Source organism: Aspergillus brasiliensis (assembly GCF_001889945.1).
Source record: "Aspergillus brasiliensis CBS 101740 unplaced genomic scaffold ASPBRscaffold_4, whole genome shotgun sequence".
NCBI classification, from domain to species: domain Eukaryota; kingdom Fungi; phylum Ascomycota; class Eurotiomycetes; order Eurotiales; family Aspergillaceae; genus Aspergillus; species Aspergillus brasiliensis.
This window is the reverse complement of record NW_027137445.1, coordinates 2,245,615-2,256,747: the sequence shown is the minus strand read 5'-3', so window position 1 is coordinate 2,256,747 and position 11,133 is coordinate 2,245,615. Positions and strand designations below refer to the sequence as shown.

The 11,133-nt window shown below is 50.1% G+C and overlaps 4 protein-coding genes across 4 annotated transcripts; 3 read left to right on the top strand and 1 right to left on the bottom strand.

Moving 5' to 3' along the window:
- Positions 1–2,894: 2,894 nt before the first annotated feature.
- Positions 2,895–4,937, top strand: ASPBRDRAFT_671522 (uncharacterized protein; the record flags this gene model as incomplete). Its single annotated transcript, XM_067628848.1, has 4 exons — positions 2,895–3,296; positions 3,366–3,589; positions 3,651–4,413; positions 4,484–4,937. 4 exons carry the CDS (start codon positions 2,895–2,897, stop codon positions 4,619–4,621), a joined length of 1,527 nt encoding a protein of 508 aa, XP_067481102.1. The 3' UTR covers positions 4,622–4,937.
- A 346-nt stretch (positions 4,938–5,283) lies between these two features.
- On the top strand, positions 5,284–6,793 carry ASPBRDRAFT_122057 (uncharacterized protein; the record flags this gene model as incomplete). The annotated part of the gene is made up of 2 exons (XM_067617485.1): positions 5,284–5,695; positions 5,811–6,793. The coding sequence occupies 2 exons, from the start codon at positions 5,284–5,286 to the stop codon at positions 6,791–6,793; spliced, it is 1,395 nt and encodes a 464-aa protein (XP_067481101.1).
- A 431-nt stretch (positions 6,794–7,224) lies between these two features.
- ASPBRDRAFT_29026 (uncharacterized protein) lies at positions 7,225–7,980 on the bottom strand (the record flags this gene model as incomplete). The annotated part of the gene is made up of 1 exon (XM_067622596.1): positions 7,225–7,980. One exon carries the CDS (start codon positions 7,978–7,980, stop codon positions 7,225–7,227), a length of 756 nt encoding a protein of 251 aa, XP_067481100.1.
- A 1,384-nt stretch (positions 7,981–9,364) lies between these two features.
- Positions 9,365–10,801, top strand: ASPBRDRAFT_121606 (uncharacterized protein; the record flags this gene model as incomplete). The annotated part of the gene is made up of 3 exons (XM_067617442.1): positions 9,365–9,670; positions 9,739–10,325; positions 10,402–10,801. 3 exons carry the CDS (start codon positions 9,365–9,367, stop codon positions 10,799–10,801), a joined length of 1,293 nt encoding a protein of 430 aa, XP_067481099.1.
- Between the last annotated feature and the right edge of the window lie 332 nt (positions 10,802–11,133).

Genomic DNA, 11,133 nt, shown 5'->3' with positions numbered 1-11,133 from the left:
AAAAAAAAAAAAAAAAAAAAAAAAAAAAAAGAAAAAAAAGAAAACAATCAGTCCCTGTAGAGCGGTCATGTCCGCCGGCTGGCCAGCACCACCAGCCGCTGGGGGGAGGGCGGAGGATCCAGTAGGCGCCACAAGGGCTCTCTATCATTCATCTGTTCTTCAACCTCAACATCACTGTTGAGGCTGTTAGCGTATTTGAGATACTCATCAGATACCGCCTATGTGTCCAGTTCTCCCCATGCCCTCCCCTTCTCAGTAGAGGAGGACCAGGTAGCCGCAGAGGCCCAGCAGACAGTTTATCATTTTTTGGGCGTGCGGTCAGGCCGTAGGATATACTCTGGGGTTTGTTGTTAGTAATCGATCGAGCTGTAACTATCTTGTGGCAGATAAGAGATAGCCATCTCCATTAGAAGCCTTTTTATGAAGGAGGATCATTTTTGCAATAGTTAGGCTTATTGGCACCGTTATGATGCACCTGGCGCAATGCTAGTATGTATGTGTACAGTGAGACGTCAGGAAAAGTAGGTGCGTGGTGATCTCTTCTGTTAGACTAATGATTTTCACCAAAGGTACTATGAGACGGATTGAGGGAGTACCTGATCCAGCTTCACGGTTGGTTATGTGTCATCTTTTGAGAGTCACTGGGCTCACGAGATTTCCTGGTGCCTTCTAGCAATCATACGGTATCAGATCAGCGACCCCACCGTCTAGATGCTTTCTGGCCCTCTGAGTTCAGAAAGAGTCAAAGAGAAGACACAATCATAGACTGTCTTCTCGACAGCATTCTAAACCTACATGTGTCGTTAAGGATCTGGTGTAGACGAACGAGTATATATCCACATCGGCCGTCTCAGTAAACATGTGATTCTGGACGAACTCACGACTACACAGGGAGTCTCTCTGTGTACGTGTCTTGCCATATTTGGTGGAGAAGAAATTTCAAGTAAGAACCATTAATTCTGCATCTTGGCTCATTTGAGTCAGTCATCTCAGGAGAAAAGAAGGGCTCTAAAGGTGAGGAAGGTAGTTATCTTGGGCGCTTCCCAGATGATGCGTTAGTACGCAACCCCCTTGATAGTTCGAGAAAAGCATGACATGTTGTTAGCGACTACCGTGATATACAGCATAAAGAGTGTAGTCCTGTGCTGCTATAAATATATCCAGATATCGGGGATTATCTAAGATTATTTCGATATACCGCAGGCTGAAGGGACCAGTTTGGAAAGCTGGCAAGGTCAGTGCCAGTAGTGCTTCGCTTAGCCAAGGTCTCTCCTGTTGTATTTCCCAGTCGCTGTGGAGGCTCCAAAGGCTGCGTAGATTTATGTCGTGGTAAGGTAATTCATGTGAGTGATACTCATGAGAGTTGTGGTGCTGATCCTGTCTTTCTGTATTTGGTGCCTCCGTAGGTTTGGCTTAGAATGAAAGAGGTTTTTCCAGGACGCAGCCTTTGGTATGAAACCTTAAAAGCCCCAGGTACTAAGCGATGGTGATGTGTAGAGTAGATCATAATCTCTGGAATTTCTTAATATCTTGATTATATCTTGCTGGATATATCGATGAAGTCTAGAGCAATACAGTGGTATGACATACCGAGAATACTATGCTGAGTTGAGATAAGAAAGGAAGAGATGTTGAGAAGAGCAACTCAAGATTCGTGATATATATAATTATAACAGGGATCAGGGCTGGTCACTGACAGGCAAAGAAGTAGTCACTTGCAGTCAGATACAGCTGAAGATGGTGAATCCATTTCACATTGCATTCTTCATAACTATATGGCTCGTAAATGCTCATTCAATCATGTCCCTCCGGGAAAATCGCCTACCTCGGCATTGAAGTCCTGCTATATCCCTGGCATTCATTAGGAATCGAAACACCTGTTATCGAGGACTATCAGCTCCCGATATGGCAGTTGGTCTTGCTTGTCAATCATACATAAGCACGCAGTATTGTTCAAAGCCCTATCAAGGAGGTAGGAAGAGGTTCCGAGTACGTAACCGTCTCTTGGGGATACTGATCGAATTCGTCTCGTCTGTCGCTGTCGTCAAGGGAATATATCACAAGGCATGGACAACATACTCCCTTGTTCTTCTGACCCTGCTCACCACTTCCCCGACAAAGGTCGAAGCAGGCTAGAAATCCGGGGCTACGAGGTCCCGATCAGCAGTTCATGAGCTCGTCTCATACCTGACACACTTGTTTCTATGCTCTGTACCCCACAAACCGCACATGGTCTTGACCTGTTGGTTCTTGATACAGGCATCAAGATTTTCTCTCCCTGAATAGCATTTCGTCTCCTTGCGTGGTTGGTGCATACCAGAGGAATGCATCGCAGAGCTTAATAAGGCATCATCTGCGTGGTATGTGGAACGCACACTCACATGACTGTCTGTGCGGAAGGGTGTATGGTCTTTCCAATACAATAGGGCATTATGCACTAAGAATACATCTCATATGACGATGGTGGTACAAGCACCTTGATGAATCGGATACCTCCCAGCTGCTATCCGGATACCAACCCCTTTGTTCTCCGGGGTTGTAGACGTGTGCTACTAAGCCCGATCCAGTACGAGCATAGTGTTTCCAATCAGGTTTGGGGTTAGTATCCCGATTCAGTTATCTAATGTTGTGGAATGCTGTTCTGGTTGGGGAGCGCGGATGTCACGCTCAGGAAAACAAAGTGATGTCAATGCAGTACGACGGAGTAACCAGTGGTTGTTTCACTGGAATCCTCACCCTCCGGTGTCTTGATTGTCTGTATGCCCAGTGAGGCGATCGCCTTTCTCAGTTTGTTCATTTATAGTTTGATGAGCCCCAGCAGGTCTTGGTTCAAGTTGTTCCAGAACGCGAAAGTGTGCACACACAGCGCCCCCGAGAGACACGCCCGAGCCAGCATGGACTCTGACCTAGAAAAAAGACAGAGATCCCCTTCCTTGCGGAGTGTAACACGAGAGCAGTTAGAGGCTTCACAAACTCTGGGGATTTCCCCTCCAACATGTGGATCGAGATACGAACGATGGGCGAAAAACATCAAAGGCTTAGAGGCTCGCGGGATCGAGCCCGTGTCACTTGAAGAACGACTCAAGAACACCAGCTCGACTCCTTTCCGACTGATGCTTACATGGTTCAGCATGGGCATGGCAATCAATAATATAGTGACCGGGTCTCTGGGAACACTGGTGATGAAGCTGAGCTTTGCCGATGCCGCGCTGTGTGTAATATTCGGGACGCTCCTGGGAGGTGTGGGAGTTGGATACATGAGCACATGGGGTCCCAGAAGCGGCAACCGCACACTTGTATGGCCTACACTTGCACCTTGATTTCCTTTCGCCTAAGATAATGGCTCACTCATGTTCTTTTGATAGATCGTGTCTCGGTACTTCATGGGATATTACCCCAGTAAGGTCTGTTGTATACTGAATGTGCTGACCAACTTGGGAACTGGCATGATGAGTGCCACTGTAGGAGGCCAGTTGCTTTCCAAGTTATCGGGAGGAGTCGTATCCGTCATAGTTGGCATAGTATTAGTGGCCTTGGTGAGTTGGGCAATGGCTACCTTTGGGATGAAAATATTCCAGTTTTATGAGAGGTATGATTTCATCACCCGTCCAAGATCCAGAGCACTAGCCTGACCATCGATTCTGGCATAGATATGCTTGGTTTCCGCAATTGTTGATATTCTGCGTTCTCACCGGCTCGGCTGGGCCGCAGTTCGATTTCCATAGCCCGTCGATTGGTTCTATCGAACAGATCAACGCAAAGCGTCTGACATACTTCTCACTTTGCTTGTCTATTCCCTTGTCATGGATACCCGTATCCGCAGACTACCAAGTTTACTACTCCCCGGAAATCAGGCGCTGGAAGGTGTGGACAGTGACCACGATTGGGGTAAGCTTCTCAATAGCCATAACACTTCTTCTTGGCGCCGGGCTTGGAAGCGGTGTTGCAGTTTCTTCAAAATGGGCTTCTCTTTATGATGGCACGCCAGGGAGTCTGCTGATGGCCGGCTATGATCGGCTAGGACCCCTTGGAAAGCTATGCGCCTTCATCAATGTCTTGACCATTGTGTCCAACAATGCCCCCAGCTCGTACTCAACGGGGTTGAATTTCCAGATGCTGGGAGAAATGTGGCTCAGGGTTCCACGACCTGTATTCACCACTGTCAGCACTCTGATTTACGCATCATGTGCCATTGGAGGCCGAAACTCTTTGTATGAGATCTTCGGGAATCTCATGCCGCTCATTGGATACTGGGTTATTATCTGGTTCACCATTGTGGTAGAACAGGACGTCCTTTTCACCCGAGGGAAAGGTTACGACTGGACTGTGTGGAACAATTGGCGAGCGCTCCCACTTGGGGTGGCAGCTGGCACTGCCTTTCTGATCGGTTGGGTAGGAGCCATCGTTGGAATGGTACGTAATTCTCCACTGGCATGTGCTTGTCGCACGTATCGCAGCTAATCAAATTCCTTTTTCCTGGTAGAATCAAGCCTACTATACCGGCCCAGTCTCCAGAGCGATCCCGGGAGGGTGTGATCTGGGCCTTTGGCTAGGGTTGGGCTTCACGGCTCTTGTCTTTCCACCGTTCCGAATGCTGGAGCTGAAATTAATTGGCCGTTGAGCATGATCATGCTGATTAGGTGTCAATATCATCTGGAGGGTATCGAAGACGCGTCCTCAGGCCTTTTTTGTGTGCTTTATTGAGTAACGACTATGGTGTATATCCGATCGATATGCTGTCGATTAGACTGATGTACCGTCTGCTATTGCTGTGAATAGAATCCCCGGGCAGAAGGAATTCATCCGAAATGGGAAACACTTTCTGTACGTACGTGCATGTCTGTTTATTAGAAGCCTGCTATTGTCAACCATTTAGTGTTTACCTTCTGGGCAGATGAAATGATATCATGGCGAGTTGTTTTAAAAAGTTGGCTTCCTTGTATGAGTGATGGTTTGGTTCTGTAATCCTGCCTCAGTCAGGTGAGATAAGTCCCCCTGCCTCTGATTGGCCACTTTGAGTTCATAGATCGACTGCCTCAATAATATTTTATCCAGAGTCATCTGGCTGCCACCATGACTTCTGCAATCTTCTCTAAACGCCGATATCTCTTTCCTGCCTCTATATAGTCCCAGGGCCTGTTAGGCATTCTACTTATCTCAACATCGGCAAAGGTCTCCAATTTGCATCGTTCCACCCACCACGGCGGCGGTAAACTGCACGACTCTCCAGTCCTACAAGAAGCTGTATAAAGAATGAGTGATCCCGAAAATGATCCTTTTGCGATGAATGAAACCGAGTCCCCTACCAGCGACAATGAGAAGCTTCAACGCGCCGGTGGCAGGGAATTGCGACATCATTCGACAACAACCAATCCCACCCCCGTCGATGATCCCATCGATTACCCCGAGGGTGGGCATGACGCATGGCTCGTGGTATTTGGTGCGTTCTGCGGCCTGACAGCATCGCTGGGGCTTTACAACACAGTGGGCGTCTTTGAAGCTGTTGTATCCAAAGACATTCTACCGAATGTGTCCTCGTCTACAACCGGTTGGATATTCTCGGTATATGCATTTGTGAACTGGATCTGTGGGATGCAAATCGGTCCCACCTTCGATGCAATGGGCCCGCGAGCACTGCTCCTCGCGGGAACAGCCTGCACGCTGATTGGCATCTTCTCGTTCAGTGTTTGCAAAGGTAAGGCCCATCCTGTGATTGCGTCCGAGCGTCATATCTTTGAGCCCGACAACGCCGGGCCCTCATACACAACTGATTGAGCCCTTCAAGCCTCGCTGATAGCAAGTGCACGCAGAATACTATCAGTTTTTTCTCGCATTCTCCATTCTGACAGGCCTCGGCTCTTCCCTTCTCCTCACGCCGTCAATGGCCTGCGTGGCCCACTGGTTCATGAGGCGCCGCGGCCTCGCCAGTGGAGTCGCATTCATCGGAAGCGGTTTTGGCGGAGTGATATTCCCTCTGATGCTGCAATCCCTCCTGCCCCGGGTTGGCTGGGGGTGGTCGATCCGCATTCTTGCATTTGTCCTGCTCGTACTCTGTGCCATCAGCGTGGCCTTTTGCCGTAGCCGAGTGCCACCTCGCAAGGGCGCAGAGACCACCTGGCGCGACACACTTCCTGACCCGTCCATTTTCCTCGATGGAACCGGAGCCATGGCCCTCACCACTTTCGGGGTCCTCTTCACCGATCTGGCCTACTTCCTCCCCATCACGTACGTGCCGAGCTACTACATCGAAAGACAGCACCTGTCCCAGAAGGAGGCACTGACCGGGTCGGCCGCGTCCGCGTATCAGCTTCTCGCCATTCTGAACGCGGCCTCCTGCGGCGGCCGGTATGTGGCGGGCGATCTGGCGGATCGCTTTGGTCGGTACAACACAATGATCGTCTCGCTGTTCTTCTGCACTGTCTCCGTGCTATGCTTTTGGCTGCCGGATATTGTGGTATCTCATCTCGAGAACGACACCTTGCTCATCGTCTTTGTAGTTCTGTTCGGATTCTGCAGTGGCTCCAATGTGAGTCTGACACCCATTTGTCTGGGCCAGCTCTGTGATACGCAGGAGTACGGACGTTACTACGCGAGCTGCTTCACTGTGGTGGCCATTGGAGTGCTGGTGAGCCTTCCGATTGGCGGAGGCCTTCTGAGTGCCGTGACAGCCACAGGCAAGGAAAGGTATTGGGGTACCGCGCTATTCGCTGGGTTGAACTATGTCGTCGCCTTCTTATGTTTTGTCTGGGTAAGGATCAAAATCAAGGGGTGGGATTGGAGGACCAAATGGTAGCTATGACTGTGAAAGAAAGAGAATGAACTGGAGAGTGCGCGGGCAAGTAACGCGGGGATATGAAACCTCTCTTCCTTTCTCGGTTGAGTATGTAGTTCACTTGCGAGATTGCGAGTATTGAGATCACAGGATATGAGCATTCCATGCATCTATGCAAGGCGCACTTTCCAGCAGCCGTGTGTGATGCCGTGGTTTGTGTGCGCACCTTCGCCCTTGGCCATGTCGGCTCGCACCCGGCGCTGAGAGCGTTTGTCTGCGTCACCAGACCAGTTGGTATTGTCGCCGCAACAATTCTGGAGGAGGTCAGGGTTCCCGGAGGCTTCCAGGAGAAGGTCGAAGCGTTGGCGGCGGAGTTGATAGACCACGTCGAGGGCCATGGTGATAAGGCTATGCTGGTGATCCGGCCACTTATTTACTACCTGTAGACTGTCTCATGATGACCCCACTGCGAGAACGCTATCATCTATCAAGGAATTATAAAAGGCCTCGGAGGAAACCCATTCCTCAATATCAAAGGTCGGAGGGGTGGGATCAACTCCGTACAAATTCTCCTCTGTTAAGACGTTCCATGAGCATTCGGTGGGAGTCAAAAGTGATACTCCTCCTCCTACTCCTTGTATCATCGCCGGCATAGCGTGCTCTGCTCCTGCGTTCATATCTGCCTCTGCCTCTGCCTCTGCTCCTACCTCTCCCTCAGCGTCGCAGCTCTCCTTCTCAAACTCCGCCATATATGCCCCGATCGTAATACCCATGGTCCTTTTAAACACGCGGCACAGATAGCTAGGCGTCACCCCGGCTTCCTGCGCCAGATCCTTCAGTCGGAGTTTCATCCGGGAGGAGGCGGAGGGAAGGCCCCGTTGCACGCGCAGGAGCGCAATGACCTGCGCCACGAGGCCTTCCCTCTCACCGACGAAGCTCGCACAGTCCGGTTGACAGCGCTTGCATGGCCGGAAGCCGGCGCCCCGCGCCTGCTCGGCTGTGTCGAAGAACTCGACGTTGGCTCGCCGCGCCAGCCGCGCACCGCAGGTCGGGCGGCAGTAGATCTTGGTGGACTTGACGCCGTAAATGAAGGCAGAGTGCGAGGAAGGAGCGCGGTGCGTGAGGGCGAGCCACCGGGCATGGGATGATGGGTAGCTGCTCTGGAACGACGAGGGGTCGTCGGGTCGGTCTAAAGTGTTGAGGGTCATACTAGAATACGTAAGAGTGGGAGGGGGGGCAGTAGTAGGTTAATATTTCTTCTTTTCTTTTTTTTTCTTCCACCTCAATTCTGATAGGGGATTGTAGGCTATTGTGGACAGACTCCAAGAGGAGTTGGTGAGATTGTTGGAGAATGAGGGTCGTTGTTGCTTTTCTATAAGACGAGAGGGGATGGGGTGATTTGGTAATCGCCCGGGCTAATGTAATGGGCGAGTCGGGATCTCACACAGTATATGATATCATATCAGGCTCTGTCTTTCATATTGGTGAGTTACCAGCTTGTCTATACCGTGTATCACAGCACTATATTTGTTTGCCAGATATGCTTTTTTCCAGGATGGTTGTGAAGCCCGTCGTAAATCCGCATTCATAACATACGGTCGATACTGAGGCCGACGCTTGAAATGCCAGGTATACATCAGCCGCTCACGCCCTTGACGAGACCTTATTATGGGCTTTATCATCCCTAGAACAATGTCTGCCAGCCAGCAATGGGCTTTCCGGAACTTCAAAGTAGATTTGGCACATCTGAGTTCATTCCACTGTATGCCACAGTGTGACAAAGAAGCTCTTCGCATAATGGTAGATTAATATAAACTGGGCTATATAATGACATCTCCCATCCTATTTCCATGGCTTTGGTCGAATTCTGTTGATTAGTCATTGTGCAGCTTCAAAATCGGTCGTTATCTGGAAGTTGATGGGGGATCCGTCCGAAGAACTCGCATGATGATCGTGTCTGATGAGAAGAAACTACGAAACTTACCGTGGGAGTAATATTCTATAATTCTGACATGCTACTGTCCCACCTCACCTGGCGGATCTACAAGCCATCAGGGCCTAAAAGAGACCTCAATGGTTATGAAAGAGATGATACGGAACTCTGAAGTGTGCTTTATTATGTGGTGGTCACTGAACCATGGTAGGAGAAAGGAGGTGAGGTGGGGTGAACCACACCTTGTAAGACCGCAAATAACGACGATCTTGGTGTTGAGGAACGAAACCACCGAAGATCATCAGACCCACTCCATACTAAATTGACTCTGACAACTTACTCCGGAGTATATCTACAAAGTATCTACAAGCATTCATTCTGTCACTGACTGAATACCTGACTAACCGTACATGGTCGATCCTTAACCCTGGTAGGCCGCCCTTTGTTCACACAGGTTCATCTGGGATTCCGCTGGCTGGCCCCCTCTTTAATTATGACTAATGTCCGATGCAGATCGCTCACTTCGAGGTGTGCGAAAGGAGTCAATAATGTTCCAACTGCCTCATTTTACCATCGTCGCGCCCGAAGAGGCTATCGATATAGTTAGCTGCTCATCAACGCATGGACCAGTGAACCGAGTAAGCAATTATTAGCGACCAATGGATAACACCACGCAGCTTACTCCGGGGCAACTCCACGGGTTTGTCTCCCCCACGGACCCTCGGGCGGGTTGGGATTTTCAGCGACTGGTCACTTGGGCTTGCTTGCTTCTTCCAGCCTACGCGTTTCTGGTCTCCCAATTGCGATTCCGATACCTACAGCGACTGCATCAGAAATATCCCTATACCACACGCGAGTCTTTCTCTCGCATGACCGATGATGAAGCCTGTGAGATACAAAAAGGCTTGGTCCAGCTGGAATTTCCCTTTCTCTACCTCAAATCACTTCAGTTTGCTCTCTTCAGGGTGTGAGACCCCAATACTACATACTGCTTGTCTTCTCTTTTTACCCTGCCGACTGACTAGTGCGCCAGACATACGGCATCCCGACCATCTCGACGGTGCTCACCAATACAACCCAGTTCTCCAAGCCCGATACGGCTCTGAAACGCTACGCTGATACCGCCGCCCTGATTCAGGAGTTCATAGGCCATGCCCCAACCTCCCGTCGTGCTTGCACTTCTATTGCACGCACCCGCTGGATCCACAGCAGCTATCGCGCTTCCGGCAAGATCCTCGAAGATGATATGCTATACACACTTGGCCTTTTCGCGATTCAGCCAGTCAGATTCGTGGAAATGTATGAATGGCGGGATCTGTCCGACCTAGAGAGGTGTGCCATCGGTACCTTCTGGAAAAGCATAGGCGATAGCTTGAATATTAGCTATGACGCCCTCCCATCAGGTAAGACCGGGTTTCGCGATGGCCTTCACTGGCTGGAGGAAATCATGGCTTGGAGCGACGATTACGAGGTCCGTTGCATGGTACCTCATGTCAAGAATCGTGAGGTTGCCGATCAAACCATCGCAGTGCTGTTGTACATGCTTCCCCAGCCACTGCACTTTATCGGGATGAGATTCGTTTCGTTCATGATGGACGATCGCTTGCGGAAGGCCATGTTGTAAGTGATGTCGTGCATAGACCTTGTGTGATATTTCCAGGGGCTCGAACAACCCGCTCACTGATTACCTTTCCAGGATCGATCCTCCCCCGGCTTTTGATGCTAAGCTGTTCTCGTTCTTGTTCTCCGCGCGTCGGTTCGCTTTGCGGTATCTCGCGCTACCCCGCCCTTATTTTTTGCGGTATGTCAGTTACACTGATGATTACAACAAGAGCGGTCGCATCTACATGACCAACTGGGATGCTGCTCCTTATTATGTGGAGCCGAGTTTCCGGAACCGCTGGGGCCCGGTTGCCTGGCTGACTTGGGTGCTTGGTCGGCCTTTACCGGGAGATGAGGGGGACAAGTATTATCCAAAGGGGTATGATAATCTCGATGTAGGCCCGAAGTATTTCGAAGGTAAGGGCCGCCAGGGTATGGAAGACATTATGAAGGAGTTAGAAACCACGCGACGGGGCCAGTGCCCTTTTCACTGAGCATTACGCGGATCTGGCCTCACTCAATTGGAATGCCCGTTGGGCGAAGCAGTGTCGCTTTTATAGGATGCATACTGCGATTCTAAATGGGGATCTACTTAGCGGGGCATGATATGCTTCATCCGATGATCTATGAGCAACTATCGAAGATAGTTTATGCACTTCGAAGCTTATTAAACGTCTCACATACTAATGGCCCGCTTTGCATGCTGATTGAATTTTCTGGGTGGCCCATCATCATTCTGTGCCACTGTCTGCCTCACAGGCCTACTATTTAGTAGACTTTCTAGTAGTCTCATAGTGATCTCATACTTCTATCCTACTTTGTGATG